This window comes from Vigna umbellata, chromosome 10 (assembly GCF_029865625.1).
Source record: "Vigna umbellata cultivar VRB3 chromosome 10, Vumbellata_1.0, whole genome shotgun sequence".
Lineage (NCBI taxonomy): Eukaryota > Viridiplantae > Streptophyta > Magnoliopsida > Fabales > Fabaceae > Vigna > Vigna umbellata.
This window is the reverse complement of record NC_142174.1, coordinates 18,741,557-18,752,716: the sequence shown is the minus strand read 5'-3', so window position 1 is coordinate 18,752,716 and position 11,160 is coordinate 18,741,557. Positions and strand designations below refer to the sequence as shown.

Below are 11,160 nucleotides of genomic sequence, written 5' to 3'. Positions count from 1 at the left end.
GTTAAATATGTTTTTAGTCCCTAAACTATTGGCCGTTTCTGGTTTTAGTCCCTCTTTCAAAATAAGGTACAATTTGGTCCTCATTCTTTTCGAAACTTTGGTTTTAGTCCTCGAAAACTAACGCCGTTAAAAATGTGCTGATGTGTCTAACGGTACACTGACACAATTTTTTTTCTTGCGTTGAACCTTTTCTCCCTCTCTCTCCCTCGTCTCTTCCTTCCATCTTCCACCCAACCTCCCCACAGGTATCACCTCCCACCTTTCTCTGAGGTTATCTCTTTAAAAACCCAACTTTTTTATTGAGCCCATGACTAATTGGTCACCAAGGTACAGCTTTATTATTGTGCTAGGGTTCACCCTCCTCATTTGTATTATAGATCCGAAATATTTAAAATAGAAACATTTGGTCTGCCTCCAAAGTTCAAGCTAAATGTTAATTACTTTCCATGATTTCTTCCATTAAGGTGCTATAATTATGGTCTTTTATCATTACAGGATCCACAATGTCTTCACGTTTCTTTTTTTAAATTATTTGTTTGATTTGATTCTGTAATCATCTCTTACAAATCTTATCTTTCCAGTCATAATCAAAATACTAAAGTGAGAATCCTGAGTGCTCTGAGGTTATCTATTTATTTTTTGTTTTGTAATTCTTGGTCTATTGATGCTTTTAGCTTTATATAATCCTTCTGAACCCTATACTTAAGCATACCTGACAATGCAGGTTGCAGAACGAACTCTCTTTTTGTGGAATAATGAGCACATTGTCAGCTTAATTGCCCAAAACAGGACTGTAGTATTACCAATCATATTCGAAGCATTGGAGAAAAATATCCAAAGTCATTGGAACCAGGCTGTTCACGGACTGACCGTGAACGTTCAGAAAATGTTCATAGAAATGGATGCAGAATTATTTGAAGAATGTCAGAGACAGTATGCAGAGAGGGAGGCTAAAGCAAAGGATTTAGAAGAGATAATGCAACTTAAAAGTGCAGTTGGATAATCAGTTAGATGTTGTTAGCAATGTCTGCAGATTAAGAATGTTTAATGAAATACTTTCTTGTATTTTTTTTTCACTTATAGAGAGAAATACGGATAATTTTTTCGCACAAAATAGCTTTATAAACCTCAAGATTCAAACTCTTCATCCAAATTTCTGCAGTACATGCATCTTTGCTGATCAATTTTATAATAAATTTTATACACGCACTACGTTTGATCAGGTTCTTGGACAAGGCTTGTATCAGAGTCCAAGAGGGGACAGACACAAAGGAAAGCGCATGGAGATTATGCAGTGTTGGGCAAGTTGAGCAAAGTGAAGATATTGTTATCGGTTATTCCCATTTTCTCGTACACCATCGTTTTCAACACAATCTTAGCACGACTGCAGACATTCTCAGTCCAACAAGGGAGGGCCATGGACACCCATCTCACCAAATCCTTTAACATTCCTCCAGCGTCGCTTCAGGCCGGTTTGGCAGAGACAACGGCGGTTAGCTTCGTGGGTGGCGGCAGTCTTAGAACTCGAAGGAGAGGGAAAGGGTATCCCTTTTTGCAGAGGGTGGGGAGGTTGGGTGGAAGATGGAAGGAAGAGATGAGGGAGAGAGAGGGAGAAAAGGTGAGAAAGACTGATTCAACGCAAGAAAAAAAATTGTGTCAGTGTACCGTTAGACACATCAGCACATTTTTAACAACTTTAGTTTTCGAGGACTAAAACCAAAGTTTCGAAAAGAATGAGGACCAAATTGTACCTTATTTTGAAAGAAGGACTAAAACCAGAAACGACCAATAGTTTAGGGACTAAAAACATATTTAACCCAAAATAAAATAAACAATGCATTATGTCTAGTAGCTCTTACAAAGCGAAATACAAGACTCTTGGGTCAACCACTTGTGAGTTACAATGGATTCTCTTCTTCAAGATCTCAAAATCTAACACCCATAACCTAGTCTTTTGTTTTAGGACAACGTAATTTTTTGTTTTGTGACAACCAATTTACTCAAATTACTTTCAATGAAGTTTTTTACAAGTACACAAAAGGTTTAATAGCCAATTTAGTCCCCACTTTGGTTGAAAAATCTCAATTTAGTCCCTCGTTATAAAAGTGTTTTACATTAGTCCTAACTTTTAAAATAGTGGGTCAGATTGGTCCCTTTCGTTAAATATAAGTTAACGAAATTAATGGATGATGATGTGACACAGCTTAAAGCTGATGTGTTAGATTGGTCCCTCGTTAGCTTTAAGTTGTGTCACATCATCATCCATTAATTTTGTTAACTTATATTTAACAGAAAGGACCAATCTGACCCACTATTTTAAAAGTTAGGAATAATTCAAAACACTTTTATAACGAGGGACTAAATTGAGATTTTTCAACCAAAGTGAGGACTAAATTAGCTATTAAACCTACACAAAACATATAGAAATTAACTATTGTGAGAGAACAAGTTTAAAGTGGCATCATCAAACTTCTTCCTATCAACACGAAAGACCAACACACTTATATCTTTACAAAAGCGTTGCCACCTTCAACCTTTCATGCCCTTCTCTCTAAGCTTGGATGTTAAACATGCATGCCCAGCTTGTGGGGGACTTTCAGAATATGCAAAAAAAAACATTGACGAATCTCTCCCAACAGAGCCTTTCGCAGCCAACGCCATTCTTCAGTTTTATGTTTTTTCTATGTTGCTTTCATTTTAGATATAGCTTTGTTTTCCTTTTCTTTGTAACATAGTCTATATTATTTTTAGAAATAAAACCTTCCTTCGTTTTTTCTTTATGTTTTGTGTGAGATTACAATACCATGCATAATTATGTAGAAGTTTTCGTTGTTCTTCCTGCTCAGATCATCAAAGCTGAGTTTTTCCATAAACTTAAGATATAAAAGAAAAAGTTGTGTGACTTAAAGATTAAAACATAATAATTCTTTTTTGCAACTTATATAGATCAATCCCGAATCACTTACATTGCAAGTAGGTTAGTTTGTCTCACCCTAGGTCAAGCATATTGCGAGTTATGCTACCTACTCTAAGCGAATTAACAAAATAATATTTTTTCCTAGACTTTTTCTTATAAATCAACCCACGTGTGATTTGTCTCACGTCATCTCAATCATTTATTCATGTTTGATTTGCTACTTAATTAATCAACGTTTAAATGCCATAATCTCATATCATATATTATGTCTAATATTTATTTGAAAATAAATTATTATTTGTGCATGAATATAATTACGCAAGCATCAATAACTAAACACATGTAAAATTATGATTTCATAAAAAGAATTTATTCAAATTTTACATAAATTCCTTTACCATATAGTTTATTTATATTATATTATCTTTATAAATTTACGCATTGTTTAAATATATATTTGATAACATGTATTTTTTTAGTGTTTATTTATTTAAATATTTGAATAAATTTAGATGTGATAGAAATGAAAGATAATTTATTTTAATATTTATTTTATACAACCTAAAATACATTTAAATAAAATTTAGAAATATGTATATGTATGATGAAATGCATCATGGTTTTGTATTTTACTATTTAAGAATCATTTTAATAAATAAACTTTGAAAATAGTTATTTAAATATAATACGTTTAAAAATAAGTTATCTAAAATATATATGTATAGCTACATGTCTTATCTTATATTATAATACTCAATAATTTAAAAATTATTCATATATAAAAACATTTTAATTATTATTTTTTAAATAAAAATCATGTAAAAATATAAAATTACTGAATTGATTTTTTCTAGCTGCAAGCAACTTCCACTTCTTGGAAATGACTTGCCATACTGTTTTCTCCTTTGTATCAAGGATTGTGCTACCTTTCCCCATTTGTTAATCATCAAACTGAATTAATCAATAGCTTCCATGTAATTATCATCAAATTAAATTATCATTTATCTGACCAGTTTAATCACAATCGACTGGATTTTGATACATAGTATATGGTAAGAAAACAAAGATGCTAACAAACAATAGAAGAAGAAAACCGATGTTTATGCCACATGACACAACCATAGAAAAAGAAAAAGAAAACTGATATCTAATACCTATTCAAAAATACAACCACCGAACTTCTTCAACATCTTTAATTACTGTTCATGCGTCGAATTGTTCATACATTGAATTGCTAAGTTATGGTCGGAAGATTTGAATAAAGAAATCAAGCACTGCCAAACTGTAAATAGAGAAGCTAACATTCTTTTTCATTCATCGATGAGCATAATACATGAATTCTTTATCTGCCACAATAACAAATAAAAAGAGCAGATTAATATAGTTTTTTCAGTTCCTTGAACAAAAGAACAAGTATATCATGTCAGTGATGAATGTGCCAAAAGAGCATAGTGAGAGAACTCAGATTATTTCAAAGGACACCAACACAATAACCAACCTTTCTCAACAGTCTGCCACTGAAACTCACTCATCACGTTATCATGCAAAATAGCAGATTGAGCAAACAGAAAATTTCAACTTTTTCAAAAACCTAAATTGGGTTCTCAAAATAAGGACACGCGTGTGGAGGACCTACTTCTTAGAAGGCTTCCCTTTCTTTTGAGAACCTTTCCCCTTTGTACTATCCATTGAAGAATCCATGTTACTGTCCTTCACATTAATGGCACCCTGGCTGAATTCCGAGGACAGGATCTTAGCAATCTCAGGAAAGCCAACACTGTTTCTTCCACGCAACAACGATTGCAAATTCTGCTCCCAAATCTTATCCTTCTTAATACCAGGACTCTGCACACCAAACATAATGCCTTAAATTTAAGGTAACATAACCAACCAGCAATCAAAGTTATATAATAAAGTGTTGAATAAAATTGGGGAAAAATAAGTGAGGTGAGGGGAGTGAACCCGGAAATTGTAGAGTTTGATGAACTTGGAGAGAATGAGGGCAATTTCGGAACGAGAGTGGCGAGGGATACCGAGAAAGTTGCAGAGTTCACTTGAAGATTTGCGGATCTTGGTGTTGCCGGTGCCTGTGATTTCTGCCACCGCTTTCGCCACCGTGGACATGCTCCTTCGACCCAAGGACCCCATTTTCTCGACCTGTTGCGGCTGCGACCACTCTGCCTTCAGTTCTACAAAGAATTAAATATGTTTTTTTTGGGTTAACTTTTTATTAAAAATTAGAATTTGTTTTTCGAAAGTTTCAACTAATTTAGTAGTTAATTTTTAGATTTGTGTAATTTTTTTAAACAAAATTTATTTGATGTACAAACGCATCATTTGAGTTATTAATGTCAGTAAAAAAAATGCTTTACACGTTTTCTTTTTAAGAAATTATTTAAAATATTAAATAGACTTTTGATTAAAAAATTATATTTATATAATTTTAAAAATAAGAAATTAAATTAATTAATTTTTAAAAAAAAACTAATTTCAATTTTTACTGAATATAAAAAATTAAAAATTATATTTAACCCTTCCATGAATTAATAAAAACATTATATGTAGTAGGTTTATATAGTTTTCTTTCACTTTCAATTATGTTTTACATTTTAAAAAAAATATTCTAGAGGATGAGATATTGTTACCATGTTAAGAAACAATTACTTTCTTTTTAATGTTTTTTTTTTCATGTATTTGTTTAATTTTTCTTAAATAATTAGAATATGAAAATAATTAGAAAATATATTTTGAATAACAGTAATAGAATTAATTTTTTAAGAAAATTTATTCTTGTTATTAATAATAATAGACATAAATAGCAAAGCGAATATTTTTTTTTGTTTGTTTTCAAATTACTTAATCTTTTGAGTGGTATGGTGTTAGACAACAATAAGAAAGATAAAAGGGTTTTCATCATCTTTTCTTATACATATTGTCAATCACATAAGTGCCATGATTTAGAAAAATGAAGAATTTGTTTTATTCATTCTCAAATTTCATATAAGTAAAACTAAAACAACTTTAATAGAAAAGTGTTAATATAATACAAAACTTATTATTGTAATTTCAATTGGCATCTATTTTATATGGGTATAGTCGATATTCATGTTATTAAACACAATAAAAAAAAGTTCGTTTCCAACCATGGAAACTTCAAAGTTTCCAACCATGGAAACTTGAAGTTTGGGTAAATATCATGTTTGTGTAAAAACCAATGAATGTATAAAAACATGAAAATGTCATTCCTTTGGATTTGAGGATGAATGAGTAAAAATATATGGGTTTAGAAGAAAAGAAACTAAAATATGAGATACTTTAGATTAAGAGTAAGAGAGTTGAAAGTGAAAAGAAATGAAAATAAATATGTAAGAACCTGAAATATAATTATAAAGTTAATGGGGTAGTTGAAATATAATTATAAAGTTAATGGGGTAGTTAGTTTAATGAAACCAGAAACCTTTCATTTAAAAGCCCATTTTCATACACGTTCTGGTTCATTAACACAACCCATTCTCTTTATAAGAAAAACTCAGTTCTTCCTTTTTTTTCTCTCTGTCTTCTCTCTACCATATCTCTGCCTTCTCTCTACCATATCTCTGTCTTCTCTCTTTCATCCCTCTTCACTGAGCCACTGAATTTCTGCTTAGGTGACGCCAAAACGTCCGCAGCGTGGAGAGCTTCGTAACCATTCGATTAGTTTTTGATTCTAAGTTGGTAAGTCCCTCCATGCAAGCTTTTCTCTGTCCTTGAACTAGCACATGCAATCTGTGTAGTTGCATGTGGCTTGTGCTTCCATTTTCCTTCCGTTTTTCCACTCTATTTTAGCTCTAAGAGTTGTTTTTGTCACCAGTGTTCTGTAGGGTTTATTGAGTTCTCACAACTCAAGGTACTGTTGAGGCGAGTCTTTGGGTTGAGCTGTGAAAACTTGAGGTAAGGGAAGCTAGGCTACGTTTTTATAATTTGTTATATGTTAAGATGTATGGACTGATTTATGCTTTATTCTGTTGTTTGGGCTGCATTTTGAGTTGTGAGTGTATGGCATGTTTGTACTGTACTGTTCATATGTGAAATTGAGGCTCGTGAATGTTGTAAATGGGATGGTCGTAAACTGTTTTGGACTCTTTAATTTCTGTAAATAATCATGTTGGGAGTGCCTTGGGTGAGAATCTGTGGTAATACTGATAAAATAGAAAACTTAGTGTTATGGTAGTGTTGGGTCACTTGAGAGGAAGTGAGGTTGTGATTTTTGAAAGTATGGGTTTTGGGCACAATTGGGCTGTTGGGACATCTTAGGCAAGTCAATTGTGACTTGTTAGGATCATAAAATTGAACTAGAACATGTCAAAAGTGGAAAAAATTGAATTTGGATCCTTGAGTTGTGGAAAATGATGTTTCAAAAGATAAAACTGATCTTAATCACTTTAGATTAGTAATAGGAAGAGTTAGGATCATCTAGGCAGGTGTAATTGAGCTTAATACACGAATTGGAGGTCTTAGAAGTTGGCCAAGAGGCATAGAAATGGTAAGGGCTGATTTGAGTGTGTGATTCTGCAGAATTTGCGTTTTGCAGATGATGCAGAGTCGTTATGCGAGCTGTCTCACATAGCGAGACCCTGTAGAGGGTGCTCACTGTCTGGGTAATTCGCTGTGCAAGCTGGTCCGCTGTGCGAATGACCAGAGGGTGTTGCTCTCTATTTGCGGATTCGCCCTGTCGCTATGTGACTGGTGGTGGTCTAGAACGACTGCCCATTTAATTCGAAAGGCAAGTGAGGCACATAGCGAGAGCTTTAGGGTGGTTGGTCTCTATCTAGGCTCTCGCATAGTGACCTGGGTGCGCTATGCGAGAGGTTGAAAGTCTGATGCATACTGCGAGTTAATTCGCATGGCGAATTACGGGGTGCGCTGTGCGAGACCATCCTGTCTCGCCTTGCGAATAGGGTGCGCTGTGCAAACGCTTTTGGGTCCAGTCTTCTCTTTTGCTCTTGTTTTGGGTGAACCAAGTGTGTGGAATGATTGAAATGCATAACATGATGGTAGTAATGTTATTGAAATGATAGTATGTGATGGTATGAAACATGTTTGGTGATTGAATGTAACAAGTATGGTTGATGGACGTAAATCCATGGACCTCAAAGGGAGGTTACGTGGTGGTGCCCAATAGTGTTGGACGTAAGTTACTGATCTTCAAGGAGAAGATTCATGGTGGTACCCTTAGTGTTTAGAATGATTTGCATGGTAGCTTAGTCTTGGGGGTTTTCCTGACGCTCCAATGGTCTTTCATTCACAAGTAGAGAGGATTAATCCATGTGGTGAGGAGTAGCAGGAGGTCCTAGTCTTGGGTGCTTCTAGTATGGTCCAAGGTGAGTGATAACTGACTAACCTCGTGAGTGTGGTAAGGTGAAACCCATTGGTAATGGCTTTGCAAAGCAGTAGAGGCTGTTAGAATTATTGGTTATTGTGTATGAGTTATGTGTGTATGAGTTGTGTTCAAGTGTGTTCCAACTAAGAGTGAGTTGGAAAGGAGTGTGGTTAGTTACTTTGTTTTCTATAAATGTAAGTGTAGAGGTGTTTAAGACCTCAAGTAATAGATATTCCTGTATTCCATTTTAACATGGTATCAGAGCAGGTTCTCTAATCTCTTATGGTGGTCATTGCTGTCTGCCGGCGGCCGACAACCCCTAAAATTTTCATAAGATCCATTTTCTCTTCTTCTTAAATCTCAGCACCCAAAATCAAAGAGACCTAAAGTCTCCTGGGAACCCTAGAAAGACACTCCCTCCGTAACAAGCAACCGTCGCGAGCCACAACCCAATCGATCGCCCCTCTCCGTCGTCGCTAGCCACTGTTCGCCGCCAACCTCTGTCCGCCGTCGGCCACCGTCACAGTTTCGACGGGTGACCAACGGATCTGGACCGTCTCTTCGAGCGACGACCAACCACGTCAGTTTCGGAAGCTACTTCTCCCTCACACGCCGCCACGAGCATCAGATCTCTCCGATCTACGCCGGCCACCGTCACGGTTTTGACCGGTGACCAGCGGATCTGGACCGTCTCCTCGAGCGACGGCCAACCTCGTTGGAGTTAAGACCAGACTCCTCTTCACGCGCCTCCATGCGTCGCCTGTCTTCAGCTAGTCTCGGGTGCGTGTTTGTCATGCGCCGCCTTCTCGTCGGCCACGGTCACAGTTTCGACCGGTGCCCAGTGGATCTGGACCGTCTCTTCAAGCGCGCCTAACCCTAGTGGTCGCCGTCTCTTTCTCGTCCGCATGCGCCGTCACGCGCCTCCTCTCTCCGGTAGATCTCGGACGTGTGTTCATCACGCGCCGCCTTCTCGGCATCGGCATCAAACCGCGTCGCTGTCGGTCGTCTCGCCGAACCTCCCTCTGACCAGCCCCTAGTCCTACCTTTTTTCGCTTTCGTCATCCTCCAGCTCTGTCGTAGGGGGTTTTGCCTTTGTGTTGCTGTTCTTGCCTTTTTCTCACTATATTTGTCGCTTTGTCAATTTCTTAAGATTGCAAATCTTTTTGATCTTCGGACCAGCAACTGTGATACTTCCAATCTTAGTCAACAATTTCACCGTTTCCGCCATGCCATTCACAATGAGGGGAGTATCGTTCCAAGACAACACTGCAAAGGAAATGTCAGTCCACCATGGGTTTAGTCCCTGCAGTTTTGTAACTTTCAACTACTATTGTTGATCCCATCACCCATCTTGCAAACCAAGTTTGGCAGTTTAGCATGGGTGTAGTCCCTACAGTTTTGTAGCTTTTACTACTGTTGATCCCATCACTCATCCATCGTTGATGGGGATTCAGTGTAGTCCCTGCAATTTTATAGCTTTCAGCCACTGCAGATCCCGTCACTCATCCATCATTGATGGGGATTCAGTCCTTGCAGTTTGTCATTGTCCACCGCTGCTCTCCTTCATCCACTTTTGAAGTTGAAGTTTCACAAGCTGCTGTTAGTTCATTGACATGTGATAACCCATCTTTGTTTGCCTCACACTCTTGAAGACAAATCATCCAGTTCAAAACCGAGATCAATTATTCCAAGCTTGGTTCATACAATTTGTATGCTCCAGCCTGAGGGGGAGTGTTAGAATTATTGGTTATTGTGTATGAGTTATGTGTGTATGAGTTGTGTTCAAGTGTGTTCCAACTAAGAGTGAGTTGGAAAGGAATGTGGTTAGTTACTTTGTTTTCTATAAATGTAACTGTAGAGGTGTTTAAGACCTCAAGTAATACATATTCCTGTATTTCATTTTAATAGAGGCCACCACGAGTACATAACCCGCCATAACTCGACAATCATTCTAAGTCTGGACGAGTCAAGTTTAAGTGCAACAAGTCATGTTTGTGTAGTGTAGTGTATCCGCCTTTACTTGCATGTTGCCTATGACTGCTATAACATGACTTTTATATCTAGCTCACCCTTGCTTGTGTGTTTGTGTTTGCTTGGGTATGCTCTTTTTTTGCAATGATCATCCACTTGGATGTGAGCAGAGGCGGATGAGGTGCCTCTGGAGCAGGCTTTGGAGGAAGACGATGTTGCTGCTTAGTCTCTTTAGGATTCTCTTAGTATTTCCTGTATTTTAAATTACTATTTAGTTGTTGAGGATTTCCTATCCTTTTGAAATACTCTATTTGCGTTTAAGTTTTAAATTACGACTCATTTTGGGATGACTGTAAGCTTAACTACCTTATTTACAATCTACTCTAAGTGTTCTCTTTTATTTAAATGTGGACTTACTATATTATATGCTTTTATATAATCTGAGATGTTACATTATAACATTAAAATTAATTTAAAATAAAATATAATTAGTTTAAATCATATTGAAATAAAATGAAGTTATTATTTAAAGAAATTAATTAATGAAATTAAATTTAAATATATTGTGACGGTGGAAATTAAGTTGAAACAAGTGAGTGATCAGTTTAAATAAAATAAAGTTTTAACTTTAATTGATGAAAATGTTTTAAATTAAAATGTGATTAATTAAAATTAAATTGTGAGGGATTTGTTAAAAGATTGTGTTTTAATTGATGAAATTTAAATAAGATGGTTGAAAATGAAAGTTGATAAAATGAAACAAAAGCATGAATTCAAAAAGTTATAAAATACGAGTAGTTAAAATTGCCATAGAAATAAAATGCGTGGTTAGTTAAATAAACTATCTTAATCCATGAAATTAATTTAAATAAAATTTTAATCCTGATTTTTCATAAAATCAAATAAATCTAAA

At 35.7% G+C, this 11,160-nt stretch overlaps 1 protein-coding gene across 2 annotated transcripts; it reads right to left on the bottom strand.

Annotated features, from left to right (window-relative positions):
* Positions 1–4,040: 4,040 nt before the first annotated feature.
* Positions 4,041–5,113, bottom strand: LOC124849147 (uncharacterized). Of its 2 annotated transcripts, XM_047327027.2 has the most exons (3): positions 4,880–5,113; positions 4,554–4,762; positions 4,041–4,263 (listed from the first exon to the last, which is right to left on the bottom strand). In XM_047327027.2, the coding sequence occupies exons 1-3, from the start codon at positions 5,063–5,065 to the stop codon at positions 4,260–4,262; spliced, it is 399 nt and encodes a 132-aa protein (XP_047182983.1). In that variant the 5' UTR covers positions 5,066–5,113; the 3' UTR covers positions 4,041–4,259. The 2 variants fall into 2 exon arrangements, with proteins under 2 accessions (XP_047182983.1, XP_047182982.1); XM_047327026.2 differs by having other exon boundaries at positions 4,203–4,762; positions 4,880–5,112.
* Between the last annotated feature and the right edge of the window lie 6,047 nt (positions 5,114–11,160).

Bases quoted from the DNA above. Each gene is read 5' to 3' on its own strand.
- LOC124849147 (XM_047327027.2), bottom strand. From the start codon at position 5,065: ATGGGGTCCTTGGGTCGAAGGAGCATGTCCACGGTGGCGAAAGCGGTG. The intron at 4,763-4,879 runs GTTCACTCCCCT...TTTGGTGTGCAG, and splicing joins TCAAACTCTACAATTTCCGG to AGTCCTGGTATTAAGAAGGA.